This window comes from Protopterus annectens, chromosome 5.part0, assembly GCF_019279795.1.
Source record: "Protopterus annectens isolate FY-2018-M chromosome 5.part0, PAN1.0, whole genome shotgun sequence".
Taxonomy (NCBI): Eukaryota; Metazoa; Chordata; order Ceratodontiformes; family Protopteridae; genus Protopterus; species Protopterus annectens.
In genome coordinates, this window is record NC_056735.1 from 278,868,170 (window position 1) to 278,887,767 (window position 19,598).

The following is a 19,598-nucleotide window of genomic DNA, read 5'->3' on the forward strand; positions in this document are numbered from 1 at the left end:
ACTGTCTGTACTGTGTTTGGACCATATACTTTGCATTCATACCTCTCAACTGTCCAGATATTCCCAGGATGTCCAGATGTTTTCCTTAACAAATATGTGGCTTCCTGCCATATCACTGGGATGATCTCTGGACTAATGTGACTCAATATCACATACATGAGTGCATACTTCTCAACTGTCCTGATCTGCGCAGAATGTCCAGTTTTTGTCTCATATTTATGATCTTTTCCTCATAACATTTTTTTCCTGGTAAATCATTGGCATGTCATTGCAGAGTGCAGTCAGTAACTGATGATTTACATTTGAGTTTCAAACTTCATGCTCTTCAGAAAGTTCATGCTAATGTACAACTTATATATTCTATCAGCTTTCTAAGTTTGTCAGTGTAATATTAAAAATATGTCCCTATTTCTGCCCCCCCCCCCCCCCAGTATTATGGCTTTGTCCATATTTGTCACACTAAGAGGTTGTGAGTGTTACATTGTAACACATTTCTATGTGACATCTATGACAAATATGTCCCTACTCCTGGTTACTTGTCCTCTCATTAAGATGGCCTCTGTGCAGATGTGTTGCACTAACAATGAGAGCTATTTATAAAACCCCTGATGATCACTGTGGCATTGCAGTCAAATCCATGCACCATAGGTGCTGTTCCTTACACATGAAATTGCTATCCATGTTCACTGACAAGGTTTCACTATATGCAAAGCCCTGATGATCACTGTAGCATCCCATGCAAATCTATGCACTGCAGCTGCTCTCCTTTACATGGAATTGCTTTCAGTGTTTTCTTATGAGGTTTCACAGTCAGCAACACTGTTGCAAGCCATGAAAAACATAGTAGCTTAGGTGTACCGCACCTCATTAATATGCATTGCATACTGCTGCTCGCCGTGCATGTTGCACAAATATGTAAATTCCATGCATGCTCTGTACGAAGCCTACACAGAGTTTATTGAATCCTGTGGACCATCTATTTTTATGTAATTTGCTCCTTTTCTTTTTTAAAAATCCCACCTCCAGTTCTTTTATTACATTTACAATATATAGTAGTTCAAGTTAAAGTTGGTTTAGAATTTTTTTTTGCAATATCTTTATTTAAAAATTTTCCATAAGGGACTCATTAAAACATTATTTAGGTATACAAAAATCAGAAAATGCATAATCAGTTGGTTTAGATTTTAATTTCCATTTTCTAGTAATTGCCTTGTTGGAGGAAAATGTTTCCTCATGTTGACAGCAAATGCTGGAAGTGTAATGGGAAAGAGAAAGTTATCTGGGAACATGTTTTTAAGAATGTAAGAACTTGGCGTTTTTTTAAAAAATTCAGGAAGCAAATGACTGTAACTAAGGAAATTATTATTTTGAGCTGAATATATGATCTGACTTGCCCAGATATAGAAAGACCACACTAACAACTGTCCTTAGATACATACAGCATTTACCCTTCTTCATGTATCCCAAGCTGTGGCTGAACATGGTCTCAGAAGAACAAGCTTACTTACCAAGTAAATAAATATATTAAAAAATACAAAACAGAATTAGCTTCTTTCTGTACGATATAAAATAGGTGATACAGTGCATTCAGGGAAAGGGTCTAAGAGAGCTGTACAAGGTCTGTCCAAACAGGTATAAAGACAGTAACAGAGTTTAACTGCGGACAAATACAGTAAATCACACTTGGGCCACAAAGACTCTGGTGTGAACTTTTGACTTCAGGGGGAGTAGAACTGATGGCAAAAACATAGTAAAAGGATTGGGGTTCATGGTGGCTCACTGATTTAGGCAAATGAAAAAAATGTGAAAACTGTTGAAACTACTTTCCATGAATATTGGAGGAAATCTTTTTGTAAAGGGGTAAGACCCCCTGAACTCCCCCATATGGGGAGATCCTCCCTATCCCTGAGACTTATCTATACCAACTCTAACGTCACACAAAAGTGGTGAGAGAGGAAAATTCCACTGTTGGTGAAAGCAGTTTCAGCAAACAATGTTTAAACATTTAATGTTTAATGAAACTGCCTTTGGTGATTTGACACACTCCCAAGGTCCAAGGGGGTGTTATGACACCTGGACTAGATGATCATGAACAGAGTTAAGGGGTTAAAGCAGCAGCAACTAGAATGCTTCCTCTAAGGAAGTGGCACCAGAAGCAAGTAATAATCTCACATTTTCAGACCCTGTTCAGGCCACACTATAATTACTGCATGATACCATTAAGAGAACATGACATCAGGCTGCTAGAAGGGATGTGTAGAAAAGTCTCTCAGAAAGATAAGTGCAATGGATGGGAAAGGGTGCAACCAGGGATTCGAAGAAGGGTATTTGATCGTGCTATGAGATCTGAGAGAAGCAGGCAGTACACTGTAGGAACCAATCTTACTCCTTGGATCTGTGAAACAATTTTTTCATAAACAGGATTACAGACTTGGGCTACTGGAATATGGACAGGAAAGTCACAGAATAATTCATGGGGACATAAGACACATGGAGAGAGTATCACTGGGACCAACTTACTTTTTTGAGGACTTCTTCATGAACAGGGTTATAGACCCATGGAATACACTACAAGAATATGTTCAGGAAATTGATAGAATCATTGAAAGGGCACAAGCGGGGGGGGGGGGGGGTTGCTGTATTCACCAAAAGAGGTAAATAGAATGGCTGTCTCATTGTGACATCAGACAAATGCAATGTAATTTGCTATAAAATGTGAAATATTTCACCATGTATACTGTTGATTAAGTGGAAGTAAATTCAGATTAATTGATTTTCTACCTAGTATCACAGTTCGGTCTCAAGATTCGCATCTGTACATATGGTAAAAAAACAGCAGTCAGCAGAACACGTTTATGAAACCATTCAGAAGATGTGCAGTGACACTGGTGCTCAGTGTTTCTCAAATTTTGAGATAATATACTACTTATCACTGGCATCAGTTATGGAACAAGTTCCTTCAATACATTGTCCACAGATTTTTGTTTCTAGGCCCAGATAAAGGGGAAAACCTTTTTGTTTAATATCTGACAGCAAGCATGTGTGGCTTTTTGTTAAATAAGGAGCATAGTGACTTTATTAGGATAAAATAACTTACGTGTGCTTACTATGATGCTGGCATCTGTAATAAAATGAAACATTTAATATGTAAGAGAATACACATAAAACTACAACTAAAACATTGTCTAGACATAAAACTACAACTAAAACATGGTGTACTAATTCTAAATCTAACAATAAGAAAATTAGAGTACTCCTGCCTGAAGAACTGTAGGGGAGGGTAACAAAAGTGATAATCGATGTCTCCACTGCAATAAACAAAATAAAATGAAATATCAGTAATTAAGTTTAGCTGATGTAGAAAATTATTACACAATGCTACTTACAGAGTAACAGAAAGCAATTTCCATAACTGATCAAACTCTGAGCTATCACAAATTTATCTGGAAAGAATAGTTATAAATTGTTTACTTGGGTACAAAAAAGTAAAATGAAAATAAATGTAAAAATTAATTAAAGATAGACTAAAGCAAATAGTCTAAGATGTTTTTCACCTCCTTGGTCCATTACCAAGGGTAAACATGTAGCATTCAATAAATGACTGAGTTCATTGAGTTATGTTTAGATTTGCATTTAGTAACAATGTTTTTGGTGAGTAGATCACATCTCCCAATTATCCCCCATCTGTCCCCATCTAAACAACACCCCCCAAGTTAGCAGTAACAGAAAACATGAGCAGCCAAATGGGACTCAAACACCTGCACTCTTCAGCTTAGAAGCCATCAAATTTAATGGGCAGGATTCAGTAATGTGTACACTAAGCATGCACGATCTGTATTCAAGAACAACCCTATCACATTTTTTGTGCTTTCTAGTCTCTCAAAAAGGTTACACTAAGTGTACACACAGTCCTCACTTTGTGATAATGTTTATAAATTCCCCTCGATATGTAAGGCTGTAAGAAAATCAGTAAGAAAACTAAAAATAGGAAGAAGAAGGTGTGCATTATGGCGATGTTGTCTGTTCACTCAGAGCAGTGTACTCTTATTATAGGGGTTATTGAATCCCAGGGAACATCTTTCCAAATGATACACTGCTGCATAAGGGTAAAGAAAATAAATAAATGTGAATGCTTAAGACGTGTGCGTGTGTGTGTGTGTGTGTGTGTGTGTGTGTGTGTGTGTGTGTGTGTGTGCGCGTGTTTGTGTGTGTGTGTGTTTGTGTGTATAAAGATAGATGTATCTCTATTGGTCTACCTATCTATATACTTACATGGGAGTAATTCATTTTATCAAATGTTTGGAATGTCAAACGTGTTTTTGTCAGTATACCAGTTTGAAATCTCATGATGCAGAACAATACTGGTATTTGTCAGTGGGATGTCATGGTGCAATGGGAAGTGGGAATTTGCATTTTTAACACCGTAGTGCAATCTCAGAATTGTCATGCATATATCTGTTGCATGGGGTGTGCAGGGGATCTTGACTTCCATACATTTTTTTTTTCTTCATTTTTTGGCATTTAGGATTTTGATCTTTTGGAATCAAGGAGCAATATTCTGGCATTCAAACCTGTGAGTTCGACTTAATGCCACAGACAAAATCATTAACTCAAAAATAAAAAAAAAAAAAAAAAAAAACCTACATTAACAGCAAAAAGACAACACATTTTTGCAATCGAAGAAGGAAATGAACCCTAACAAAACTTTCAAACATTATTTGTCGAAATAGTGGTACTGTTGGGGAAAGGAGTTTGATAAGGTAATGTTAAGTTTTGAAATGATTTATTATGGTCTCAATTTTTTATATCACACAAACCTGGCATTTTAACAGGGGAGTGTACACTTTTTATATCCACTGTATCACATAAAATATAGGAGCAGATATCTAATATCATTAATAAGGATGGCAAAGAGACATTTCTACAACATTGTCAACATACCGTACAAAATATTATTGAAATAAACTTAATTCCTGTAAGTTTTAGCTACCTGATATACACTGAAGAAAATTAAGCAACTAGAACACAAGTCTGTATAAAAATAATGCAGTTTATTATATGCAGATGAAAATAACACCGTTTCACTGAAGCAAAACAGAGTCTTGTATTTTAACAAATGGGCAGAAATACCTTTAACTCAGTATTATATTACTGGCAAACAGCTTCTATTGGTAGCTCTCTCCCACTCTAAATTACTCTGGAAGGAAAATTTTCCATCTGCTTATCTGAGACATTCCTTCACTGTAGTTTATTTTGTGTCTCATATCCACTGTTGTGGACACCCAGTTCCTTTTTACAAAGGAAAAATATTCTCTGATTGGGCTTCTCTCAGCTCTTCCCAAATTATGTTTAATAGCTAATTAAACAAATGTGTCTTTACTAAATAAAGCCAGATATCTTTCTCTTCTTAACGGAAAAGGCACAACTTAACAATAGCACTTATTTTACTTGAAGAAACAATGTATATAAAATTGATTCTGTATTGGTACTGATATAAACATTTACATCACATTTTAGGTAAAAAAAAACACAATACCCCACACATGGAAGGCTGTATCCATACCCCCTGATGTTTACATATACCAATTCTTAGATCATACAACAGTAGAAAAAGGGCAAATTTCTATCCCCCACTCTTCTACAATCTTACACACATAGCAGCTGGCATTAAGAGATGACAACCTCTTAAAAAGGCAGCTCAAGAGAAAGAAAATGAACATTTCTTTTGAATGCTAAATATTATAACCTGCACCTCTCTCTGTCTATACACACACACACACACACACATATATATATATATATATATATATATATATATATATATATATATATATACACACACACACACACACACACACACACACACACACACACACACACACACACACACACACACACACACACACACATACACACACACACACAGGTCTAACTCTGAAACATTTAAAACCCATAACATCTAATTTCATAACATTGAGACCAGAACATCTAAAACCCATAAGATCGAATTTCATAACATTTAACACTACAAATCACAAGAAAATAACATCCCCTCCACATATAACAACACCAAACTACCAAGCACACTTTTTACTACGTTTATGCAGGGGGGGCAAGCCCCCTGCACCCCCACACCCCCCGTAAATTAAATATACCAACTCCAAGATCGCACTACAGTGGGAAAAGTTAATTTCCTAACCCCACTGTATCAAGCCCTCCTGCAGAAACATAATAAAAAGTGTGTTTGGTAGTTTGGTGTCATTATATGTCGTTATAGTTGGAAGGGATGTTATTTTCATGTGATTTGTACTGTTAGATATTATACAATTCGATGTTATGGGTTTTAGATGTTTTGAGCTTTAGATGTTCTGGTCTCAGTGTTATGAAATTAGATGTTATGGGTTTTAGATGTTTCAGAGTAGACTCACACACACGTATACACGTACATATATATAATTTTTATATTAAGGAGCTTGTGGTCTAGAGAAGGAAAAGATAAGCAGTGCTTTTTCTTTGCTACCCACCTACACATATATTTGTGTGTCGATAAATATTTCAAGTGCTGGCACCCAGGGAAGCACGCTGTACACCATGGTTTACTGAGCTGTCATAACCAGTACACAGGTGTGGGCTATGAAGTTCAAAGAACAACTCAGTTCCCATCACATGACACCAGTTCCCATTTGCATTTCATCTGGATTTTGTACTCAGCTAGGATCAATGTCTACAGATCTCGTCCACAATCTTGTGGGAAGTTCATCCCACACTTGTTTCTCCAAGCAGCTTTTAGCACACACAGTTTGTGGTACCAAATTCTTGTCTTTTCCCCTACTTGCAATACCAACTGGCCATGAGTCTGAACTACTATCTTATTGTTCAGAGAGGAAAATCCTAAGTGGGAGGCAGTTAAGACATTTGAGAAGACAAACTATGGCCTTATCTTGAAAGGTATAAATGACAAGTGCAGTGACATAAAATGTGCACTCAGCACTAATGATAACAGCTATTTTTATATCATTACTGCTGCAACAAGTAAGGTTACATGGAATTGTTTTTCCAGGCTTTAAACATGGGTTAACTGATGTATAGGTTCCCATAAATAAAGCTAGTTTAGGAACAGATGTCAACTTACTCTGGCCAAAAGTAAGCCAGAAGGGAGTTACCACAATAACACTGGGGGATTCCCTCAAAATTTTCAAAAGTACCCTAAATATCAGCGGAAACTGTGAAACAGCATAAAAGAACATTCCTGTCCAAGAAAGGAAAGGAAAAGTCATCTGTTTTCCAGACCTTCTTGCACAGAGTCCTGGTGCAGAGTTTTGGCAGTTGATTGTTCACAAAGGCAGCAAAGGGGTCTACTTGAGGAACTCCCCACAGATGTTTAAAATCTTGGAAAACCCTCCTTATCTACTTTCCATTTGTAAGGGTCTGCTGTTATCCTGCTCAGCTTGTATGACACACAGTTTTGCTCTGATAGGAAGTAAGATACCTGTACAGTGAGACTGAGCTGGAAAGATATATTCCAACCTAACATGACTAGTCTGCAAAGGGGGTGGTATTGTCTGTAATAACTTGAAGAGATATAGAGGACCAAAGATAACTCAGAGAGACTTAACTACCTTAATAAGAGTAAGCATCTCTTTTATATTTATGTTGTACTTCGATCTGCACTTAATGTCCCAAACACCTTGCACTGTTATCCCCCTTGAAACAGCTCCTTAAGCAAAGTCTGAGGTGCCTGCGGTGACTGATTGCTTTGGAGGAGGAGGGGATAAGGGGAGACCTGGATTTAGGGATATTTGCTGTCTCCACCAACAGCTCTCTCTTCTGAGAAATTCCAGAAGTGGGACTGAAAAGATAATGAGTGTTGGCACGGCGACCAAAGAGCCTTCAGATACCATTAAACCTTTCTCATGTGGAGTCTTGTCAAGGGTATCATGAGAATCATAGATGCCATGAGACCCAAAATCCTGAGGTATTCCTGCTCAGTGATCAAAATCTGAGTAAAAAGCCTGGAAATAGATCTAGATATACATTTTTTTTCCTGTGGAAGAAAAGCTTTTTGAACTGAAGAGTTTTGCATATACCTAGACACATAATCCTATGTGATGGAGTCAGAAAATACTTTTGAATGTTTTCTTGGAATCTCAGCTTGAGTAAGAGATCTCCTACCCAAGTTAGAGATTATAGACACTTCAGACATGGTAAAGATAAGAAAGTGCTATAAATATGTTAAAATGTGGATACCCTGTAGCCTACAATAAGCTATAATTTGAACTTAACACTTTGTGAGCACTATTGGTGCAGTGGACGGTCCAAAGGATAAGGCAGAGAACTGACAATATGATCCAGGCACATAGAACCATAAGAAACACCTGAAGTCTGGATGAATAGGGATGTGATGATAAGGATCTTTTAAACCTAGTGTTACCAGGAAACTTGAATGAGGAAGAAAGGGTAACAGGTTGTGAAGTGATAGCATTTTGAACTTGGGCACTATTACTGATTGATTTAGGAAAGACAGATCCAGCAATGGTCTCCAAGCATTTTCTTTTTTTGACACCAAAACCACCCTTCAATAAAAAGCTTTCCCAATCTGAGAAGGAGGGACTGTTTCTCTCTCTAACTCCCTGTGACAACACATGTTGAAGGACAGGTGGAAGTGGTGGAATCTGGTCTGGTGGATGATGAATAAACCCCTGGAAAGGAGAAATTTCATTTCACTGCTATCTGTAACCTAGATGAATGATCTTCAGCACCCAATTGTCTGAAACTATCTGTTGCCAAAGAGAGAAGTGGATATTCAGAACTGTGACCTGCAAGATTAAAAAAACTAAACCACTTAAAGCAGATTTCCTCAAAAGATGAAAATTAAGGCAAAACATTCCAAAGTTAGTCACAATACACACTAGCATATGGGCATGACAATTCAAAATTCTGAAAATCAAAATTGCAGACTTTTACACCTTTTCCTATACTTATTAGTTATTTTCTATCCTTATCAAAGTGGAGGATTGGACTTAATTAAATGTTTAGCAGTAGTAGGATTAACTAAAGCTATAGTGCTGGGTCAGGTTTGGGATGAGTATATAAAAACTTAAAAGAATGAGGAACTTTATACAATCTATATACTTGTTTGGGTAAGCAGACTGACTGTCAGGAAAATTGCAGAACGCTGCATACACATCAACCAATGCTGAAAGCACTGGAGGAAGGGGTGGAGGTTCTGGAAAGTCCATTTGCAACAGCTCATAGTATATTCTGAAGGACTAAGAAACCTCAAGTGTTCTCTGACTGAAAACAATGACACATTCTGGAATAGTCTCAGAGAAAGAGAAATGCCCACAGGCAGAATCAGATATTGAGCTCTTTGAATCTGAATCAGAAATCTGAGGAGAAAACTCTGTGCCTGTCCATTCATCTTGCTGTCAAGATTCAGAATCTTGAGTTTCATCAGGAAAAGAGGCATCCTTTTTTTTCTTTTCCCATAAACAACCCTATAATAAAGATCAATAGCTTGAATTAAACCCTGAGCCAGATCTATTGAACTGCTCCTGTCTAGAGAAATTTGGAGGACCAGATGCATAGTTTTCTGTTTCTTTTCACAGGAAAAGTGAGACAATAGAGTTGTTAACAGCAGAAGCAGCTGCCCCAAGAATGGGTTTAGCATTCTGACTAAACTGGGAAGACTTCCCTGTTCCATCTACCAGAACTGACAACAGTGACCCTCCCTTGGCCACTAAGGGGAACCCAACAACCGCAGAGGACGTGGTTAACTCATGGTCCATAGTGGCTGTAGGCGCTACACCAACATAAAAGATGAGCGGACTGAGGAACCAGCTTTTGCCATGGCAGAGTCACCCACCTGTGGCTGATACAAATTGCTAGCCTGCTGTAGTAGCAAAGGTTGTTTGTTTAACTTTTTTTTTGTGCCTTGAAGAAAGACCGTGGAACTGTTTTTTCTTCTTCCATGACTAAACTGAAAATGGTGCCTCTGTCTGGTAAAAAATAAAGTTGTTAAAAGTCATTTCCTCCCAAGAAAACACAGTAAATAGCACTTTAAAACACTTTGCCAGACCCAAAACCTAAAATAAAAACAGGCTCTCCACAGAAAAACATGACTTTCACTACTTTTAAAGTGAAAGGAATAGAACTGCACTCCCTTTTAAAAGTGCAGTTAAGTCTCACGATGATCCGTTAAAATGCAAATTCCTAGATAAAAAAAAAAAAAAAAACTTTCCTAAGCAAGAAAGTACATTTAAAGAATAAATTTAAAATGCTGAAGTTTTTTTCTCAATGTAACCTATCTGCCCAGCAAAGCAAAAGAACAAGCTGAAAATCAATCCTTGAAAGCCTGCAGAGGAGAGCTCTCTTCTGCATCCTTAAAGCTCTGAAGAGCTTAAAGATCAAACCTGTTATTTTAGGCAGCTCTATTTGAGCTGCCTAATGGTTTGAGTGCATGGATTGAGCCCTGAAGCTTTGGAAGCTGGTCAACTGTTATATCCCTGACAGTATGCAAGTCAGATTACTAAGGCTACCGTAGCATTGATCAATATGATGATCACGTAATGGCTGCACTACCGCTTACTTTTCAAATTCTTTGGCACTGTCACACAGTACACGCCTGGCACCTGTAGCTTTTACCTCCTTATACAGACTTCTCTTCTCTTCATCCGCCCCTCCCACATACTTGAAACTGCTAACTTGCTCCTCATAGGCTCATAGTTTAGTACTAAGGTAACTGCCCTTGCGAGCCATTTTAAGCCTACACAATAATCCCTTGTGAAACTCAAACCCTGCACCTTGTGTTTGTAAGGCAAACACCTTAGCCATTAAGCCACCCTCCCAACCCCCAAATCCACTATTTTCCCTTCTGTCCCAATGTTCTGATTCTTCCCATTTCCCCCATTTGCTGCCATGACAACTCTCTCATCTATACTCAGTTTCATCTCATGTGCCTTCAGTTTTCCTCTCCCCTTTTTCCACTCCCTTGTCATTTGCTGAAGTTCCTGTTCACAGTCTGTCTATAATGCCACATCATCATCATGCAGTAGCTTTGTTGATCTGTTAACCTGTTTGCTAATGTAGCCCATCACTAGTATGAAAACAGTGGACTCCGACCTGTACCCTGATGCACACCCACTCCCATTAGGAGCCCCTCTGTACCAATACTGTTTGCACTTGCATCACTGGGTTCTTGTACACAACATCTATTAATTCTACCAATGTTTCCCAGACCCCAAACCATCTCAGGACTGCCCAAATCATTTTTGGGACCCTGTCATATGCTTTCTCCATTTCTAGGAATGCCCAGTTGATAAGTTGCTGCCGTATGGTGCATTCAACAAGGCCCTGTAAAAAAAGAAACTATTCATCGGGTCATTTTCATTGTATAAAATAATAACTTCCATTAAACACAGAAAAGGAAATTCATTTTTTGGACACCAAATTCTTAACAAAAGTAAAGATAAAGCATTTATATTAACAAACAAGTGTTTCAACATAAAAATCTGCTCTGTAATGTGCATCTGCAAATGTACAGAGTAAATTTTTAAATTTTATTTTCAGCAGAAATCATGTGTCACTATAACATGTTAAAGGGTTCAACGGCAATACAATGTCAAAATATCTTAGTTCCCAGTGTTTAGTAATCTGTTCCCTTACCTGTTGTAGAGTTTCCCTCTCCCTGTCTGCTGGTGTTTTGACCTTGGAAAAATATTAAAAATACATGAGCACCAATTCATAGAACACAAGGTATACCCAAGATAAACATACACTTAGTCTGTGTCACTGACACACTTATGTAGGTTTGCTAACTTTGCTTGATAAAATATATATATATTTTTTTAATTTGAAATGTATTTATTCAGAAATAATTTAAGCTTTTGAATGAAAGAAAATAAGAAAAATCAACTAAAATGAGATGAAGATGTAAAATTAAAACAAAAATTATTTTCTGTGTGATTTATTTTTTGTCGTGTACAGCTTTTGGTACTCCAGAGATTAAAGAAACAAACAACAACCCATTATGCACTTCAGTTTTTTTTCAACAAGATGTCCCCACAGGTTTGACAGAGATAACCAACAGATAACATCCACAAATGAAGTTGCAATAAATTGGGTATATATTAGCTAAAGAGAGGTAAACAAAAGTGACAACAAATGCAAATCAGAAGACAGGAGAATGTTATTTCTTACATATCTCATCTGGCTACGATCTCTATGATGTCTGTAAAGAGATTATGACTTTATTTTGGGGGGGGGCGGAGGTAAGTTAAAGGGTTCAATATGGAACATGGCCAGAGTGTTACACCCACATCTGCTGCAGTCATCCTGATAGAAAAAAAAAACAGTGCTCAAAACACAGATCATTTATTTATTATTTTATTTTTGTGAATTGGGTTTACCAGGCTATTTTTAGTCAAAAGTCTCTTTTCTGTGGAGGTCCAGTGAGAAGAGCTCCAACATATTATAAGAATTTTTAAACAGACCTTCAGTAATACACACAGGCAGACATTAACATACATTACCAATTACACATGTTTCCTAATTAGATTACATTCATATGAATTAAAGGCAAATATTGTATATAAAAGATAGATTCCAAGCATGTTTCTGTAATGTATACTACTATTCCCATAAATGTTGAAATGATAGAAAATAATTCATCAAATATTGAGACTTTTTTTTAATCAAGATCCCACTTCATTGGCACACTGCCAACTGTAAATAACTGAAGGGAAAGTTATGAGGGACATGAGAAAACGGAACTCTGTATAAAGGACACTAAAGTCATGCAGTAAGCTGGCAGCTGATATGATGCATGATACCGATGGATAAAATGCTGTTACAGTAGTTGTTCAGTGAGGAAACAGGTGTGATGTTGGGTCAGGGTAAGAAACCACAAAGGACAAATTGGGTCTATAACAAAAAAAAAAAAAAAATGAAAAACTACATGCCTGATTTTCCCAATGCACTTTTCTGTTCATAAAGGTATACTGTTAAAGTAATTTTCAGTCTCTCTACTCCAAAATGTTATGGCTCCCAGTTAAGCAATGTCTTGGTGAAATTAATACTGTTGATGCATCAGTACTTTCCCACCTGTGAGATCTGAATTTGGGGTCTGAATGGAGAGATGAAAAGTCAGCAAGCAAAGGAGGGCAGTAGTGCTGAAACTGAATTCATCTTCAAGTCTAGGTGAGTATCTTAACGAGGTAGACCCTGGTTTTCACAAAGTCTTACCAAGGTGACACCAATATATATAGACTGTATTTATATAGCATATGACTTGGACAGAAGTAGATCAAAAACTAAAAATAGATAGCTGGGTGCACAAGACCCAGGATAAAAAAGTGCCCAATCCTGGTGTAGGTGCACTAGTGCCAGGACTGGAAAAAATGACAGTGTAGAATCCTCAAAATACAAAAACATTACTACAATACGGCCAGGCCAGGGGGAGGATGGCCCCCCTGTTGTAGAAGGAAGAAGCAATCCACAAAAATCACAAAAAATGATAGGCCAAAGAAGAGCCATAAAGATGATAGAGTGGGCTGTTGAGGATAAGAAAGAAATTATTTATTGCTACTATTATGCAAAAAGCCCAGAATTTCCAGACACAAGATATACAAAAAGAATAAGCGATAAATTAGAGGAAAGAAAAATACTTCTGCAAGAAAAACTGTCAGAAGCTTGTAATAAAAAATTGTGGTCATTAATACAACAAATTTTTGAAAAACAGGATATAGATCAAGAAACTTTGATCTGTTTGGAAAAAGAAGCATCTGAAGGGGTACGAAAGTGTAAACAACAAAACCTAGAGATTTTTGAAAACTATAAAAAATAAATATTTATGCAAAGGCGAAAGTTAATCAACATAAAGAACGCAGCCCCAAAGATATTCGAAGAGAAATACAGGCAAAAGCATCCGGATATGGAAAATTTCACAATAAAAAATAATATCACAAAGAGGGAATGTAGAAAAGAAGATTAGTAAAGTAGAAGTTAAAAAATAGAAGTTGAAGTTATGGCGTGCCTGCAAAGTGAAGGATATGATGTAGAAGGTCTAACACAGGTTACATTACAGCATGATGGAACGAGTCCCCAAAGTAAGGAGAAACAGGAAGATCAGGAGACATCTAAAGAAGAAATATGGACATGGGAAAGAAAAAATGATTTATATGGTGTAATCTCTATGCAAAGGAGAAAGAAAAACTAATAAATGCAAAAAGATCAGCACCAAAGATATTTGAAGAGAAATACTGGCAAAGGAATCCGGACAAGGAAAACTTTACAATTCAAAAAATAAGACGACAAAGAGGAAAAGTAAAAAAGGAGATCAGTAATGCAGATGTTAAAGAAATAGAAACTGAGGTCATGAAGTACCTCCAAAGTGAAGGATTCAGTGTAGAAAATCTAATTCAGAAAGCACCACAACAGGACAGAGCAATGGAACTCCGAATTAAGGGGAAACCAGTGGAACGGGAAGCAATTGTTTAGATGCCATATGAAGATATTTTGGAACCTTCTACAGAAAACCAGTATAAACATTCACTTGAAGCTGGAGAGCAAGGGAAGGAACAGGAAATTGTGGAAACTCTGACACAGTTAATGTTGAGGAGTGACAGGCCAGTGAGTTCTCATATGACAGAGCAATGGATGGCACAGCATGAAATTGAAGAGAATGTGCTACAGGAAGATGCTACAGAACTTTCTATAGAATGCACACAGGAAATGGAAAACAAAATATGTGCCCTCAGTCTAGAAGAAACCAAGCTAAGACAAGAGTTGCTTGACTTAATAGAGATAGAGAGACATATTATGATAAATGAAAGAAATAGACTGCAGAAGGTCAATAAAACCCAAAAAGTCAGAAGTTTGATATCCCGGGCTGTGTACTACATGAACTACTAAATGAATTGGCACCTTACCTAAGTGTCATGTTTAATGATAGCCTCACCTCAGGCTTCGTGCCCAATGAGTGGCGCACAGCTACAGTTATCCCACTCCACAAAGGGAGATCCACCTTGGATCCCGGGAACTACCGTTCCATCAGTCTGACAAGCCTGATCTGCAAGGGCATGGAACTTACAAACAAAGACATTGGCAACCTTCAAACACTGGGCCCCACCCAGTTTGGGTTCGTGACGGGCCGATCTAGTCTCCTGAACCTGACTGACTTCTTCGAATCAGTATCCAGAGCTGTGGACGAGGGTAAAGTGGTCCACACAGCCTATTTGGACCTCGTCAAGGCTTTCAACACCATCCCCCCACTCTGGGTTCATAGATAAACTTACTAAGCTGGGCATAAATCCCTACGTCACTCGATGGGTTGCCAACTGGCTTACTGACAGAACCCAGACTGTAAAAGTAGCCGACTCCAAATCCAGCTCCAGACAGGTGACAAGTGGAGTACCTCAGGGTTTAGTCCTGGGACCGCTCTTGTTTGTATTCTACTTCTCTGAAGTACAGGCCAACAGTAAGGGACTCTGGCTAATAAAGTTTGCAGATGACTTCAAAACTGGGAACCATTATTGAATCCCCAAATTATGTGGATATTCTATAAAAGGGCCTTACAGAAACAGATGCTTGGTGCCAGAGCCATGGACTCAAGCATAATGCCAAGAAATGTATAGTTATCCCCTTTGGGAAAAAACATGTACCCATGAATTACCACATAGGTGGCAGTACACTAAACACTGAAAGTGTGATGAGAGACTTAGGGACACAGGTGGACAGTGGTCTCACCTTCGATAACCACATTGCCACAACAGTCAGGAAATCCTTCTATGTGGCACACCTCATCGCTAAGGGCTTTTCATCCAGAAAAAAGGAGGTCATTGTCCCACTGTACTTATCCCTCATTAGACCCATTATAGAGTACAACGGCCCATTTGGTATGTGCCTCACAAGACATCTGCAACAGCTGGAAAGGCCGCAGAAATACCTCACTAAAAGAATCACAGGCCTAAAGCAGATGCCCTATGCTTACCGTTTAAAAAAACTCCAGCTATACTCTGTGTGGCATATCGTCTACTCAGAGGTGATGTCTGCTTAACATACAAGGCCATGTCAAACCCTGAGCTGTTGGACATACTCCACTCAAAGAAATTCCAATCCCTCAGAGCCACACGCTCCAGGGATCTAAACCTTGTCATCACAATGAACAAAACATGCTGGAGAGAGAGGTTTCTGACCCAGAGACTCCCCATACTCTGGAATAGATTGCCCATACATGTCAAGCAAAGTGCCTCCTTGGCCCTCTTCAAAAGGAACCTTGACGATTGGATGGGAGATAGGAAATTCACCCCCGGGATCACGTCAGTCGCCCTGCTAGACAGGGGTCCAGGGAAGTAAATTTTGTGGTAAGAAATATCAAAGGAATTGTTATGGCTAGGCTTGTATAGCCCCTAGGGCTAGGATAGCCTAGTACCAACCTATGAACAAATGAACACAGTAATTAGGACTGTTCATTGAGATTCACGGGATATAACAGAAGTAAACAGGAAATATTACTGTGCAGCTAAATTAATAACTGATAAAGTTCTAGCACAAGAACACAGGGTAGTACGGGAGAGAAAGGGGAAAAATCGAATACCATCATGGAAGTAGAGAAAACTATAAAGCAACTAAGACAACAAGTGTCACTATTAGAAGAGGTAACAGATCAACAAAAATACTCAAAGACAGACATGATAAAAACAATGTGCAGTATCAGAACAGATCAGGATCTTTCATGCACTATTGCAAATAATAAACTAAAAATCTCAGCACAGGTGGAAAAACTTAGAAGACACATAGACAAATATAAAGGAAAAGTACAAAATAAGCAAGTTATTGATGACCCAAAAAAGTTTTATAGAGAACTGGGAAATAAGATAAAAGGAATTGAAAGGCCACCAAAAAGAAGAAATAGATACATTTTGGAGAAGTATCTATGAAGATCCTGTGGAACATGACAAAGATGCTAAATGGATAGAAGAAGTAAAAGATAGAATAAGAAGTTTAAATGTACAGGATATGAAATGGGATGAAGTAACAACCAGAGAGATTGAAACAAAGTTAAGAAAAGCTTCTAACTGGAAAATCCCAGGCCGAGATGCAGTACCTAACTTCTGGTTAAAAATATTATCATTGCACGGAGATTTAGCCATGACATAGGTGCAGGAAGCAGTTGAAGACTGGGGGGGGGGGGGTGAGAAGGGAACTTAGTGATCTAAAAAGGGCAATCTTTTATAACTATTTACTACCACAACATAGGTTCACTTGGAGGACTTTTTAAGCTTAGCCATTTCCATTTTGGTGCTTGATTCTTGAATTAACATTTTCTGATTGGTCTTACCTATCCCATGGCTGATAATTGTATATTATCCCTAGTGAGAATAACTGCGATCATTCCATAGATAATTTGAGGGGACCCATATAATGGATGCAGCATTTAGGAACTGCCTCTATCCATTAGTGGCATGAGGGGTAATCCTGGAGTACATTTTCTATTAGCCAAAAAGACGAAAGTTACCAACAAAGCCAAACAAAAAAGAACAAACCAGGGAAAGGCAACCACCCAAAAAGTCACAAATTAATATATTCCAACAAAATAAGCAACAAATCAAGAGATGATGTAGCATAAGTGCTTTCGTCCTTTTATTAAGAACTTCATCAGATAATGATTGGCTATATTTTCTATTACCCATCCTTAGATCCAAGTTGCATTTGAATATGGACGGATGCGCTTTGTTTTATTTTTATAGATAGTCTGTTCTGGAACAGTGATAGCCTCTGTAGTATATATCCATCTCTCCACAACATTCAGTTTAGATACCTGGACTGAGTATTTCTGATGCCATTTGACTTGCTTATGTTCAGTAGGTCCATCGGTATTAGGTCGGAGAATGCCTTGTATGCCAGACATGTCACCTCTAAGCACTCTGTAGGATACTGAGTATAGTGATAAATTTTTGAGGTGGTTCATTCAAGACCTATTCATTAGGACTTATATCCTTTTAAGTAAGGTATCTCTGAAGGTATTCTAATTGTTGCTTGGGGCTGGACAGATACGTCCCAAAGTGGGCATTATACAAAATGATTGACCTAATGAGAGCTTTGTAAAGGAGGACAGCAACATCTCTAGATCTAGTCACAATCAATTTGTTTATAAGCTGTGCAAATATAGAAAGGTTTTCTTATGACTCTGGGCACATGTTGGTCAAACATTAGGTCACTGTACACACAACTTCCCAAATGCCAAACAATTGGGTCAGTTCTCAGAGGGCATTGTCATGATTTTGACACCAGTTATTGTTTGGGACAAACCTTCTTGCATGACAGTTAAGTCATTTGGGGATTCAATAACTGCTCCTATCTTGCAGTCATCTCAAACTTAGATGGCCAAAGCCCTTTGGTATTTCCTGTTACTTTTGAGATGTATATGCCAAACAGAAAAAGTCTCAGCACCGTACCCAGGGGACTCCATTGGTGACCGGTCTCTTCCCCTGTTTTGATCTCCTGCATCCTGTGAGCAAGTTGGCAGTCCATCTAGTGAAGCAAGTGTTTGCTCCTCCTACATTATTCATCTTTTATACTACACCCGAGTAGGGGATTGTGTCAGAAGGCTTGGCCAGGTCAAGGTAATGTGGTGGGAACTGTTTTACCTTCATCCATTGCTTTGGTAACAAGAGTAAAGCTTAACATTTGCCCATGATTTTGAGCCCTTCACACTTTCCTCTGGGCTGTTTTCAAACACATTTTTAGGGTCATGCATACATGTATGCATTCTTTGATTCACCTTCCTGACTGTATTTAATTGTATTCCTTGTATAATACAGTACCAGTTGTTAGGGTGTGCTTTAAATTTGTAATTTTGAAGAGTCTTCTAGTAAGCAATGAAACAAAATGTATGAACTAATGACAAAGCTACCCATTTCAGAAAATTTCAACCATAAAAGGCCACTCAAACTTCTGTCATTACTTGTTGTGTCTTTCGGCTTTTCCCAGTTAGGGGTCGCTACAGCGGAACTCCGGTCCACTAATGATTGGCAGTAGATTTTTACGTGCCGAGTTGCCAGCCCTGCTGCACAACCTTCAACGAAGGTACGCCCATTCATGCATGTCTCCACACAGAAAATGCTCTAGCTGAGAATCGAACGGGACAACGTCTTACTGTGAAGCGACAACGCTACCACAGCACCACCACCACATTACAAACTTCTGTCATTACAATCTACCAATATCAGTAAATATGCAAAATTTCTGCAGAAGTAAGTCATCTAAATAATTCCACATTAAAGGGATTTCTAACTAATGAAGAGGTTGCTGCTAGGAAACAACTTTATATTTCATTGTTTCATCTACAAATAAAGTGGCTGTTGTCCTTGAAGAATAAATTACCTATGTTATATTAAAAAATGATAAGCTAGTAATATTGCAATAGGGAATGGATGGCAAACTGATAACAGGTTCATAGTTACTAGGTAATTCCTTCAAGAGAGGACATTCACAGGACTGCAGCATCCACTCCCTTTAAAGTACAACACAGTACCGTATCAGGGATCCATCTGCATTCTGTGGGAGTAGAACCCACAGCCTTCTGCATCAAAAGTAAG

At 38.1% G+C, this 19,598-nt stretch overlaps 1 protein-coding gene across 1 annotated transcript in view; it reads right to left on the minus strand.

Moving 5' to 3' along the window:
- The window catches only part of LOC122802152 (putative protein TPRXL), a 992,304-nt gene that overhangs the window by 636,320 nt on the left and 336,386 nt on the right, over nt 1–19,598 (minus strand). Inside the window, exons 4-5 of the mRNA XM_044071829.1 lie at nt 11,665–11,706; nt 3,098–3,121 (exon numbers count right to left, since the gene is read on the minus strand). Coding sequence (XP_043927764.1) covers nt 3,098–3,121; nt 11,665–11,706 — 66 coding nt within the window. The remainder of the gene's footprint in view (nt 1–3,097; nt 3,122–11,664; nt 11,707–19,598) is intronic.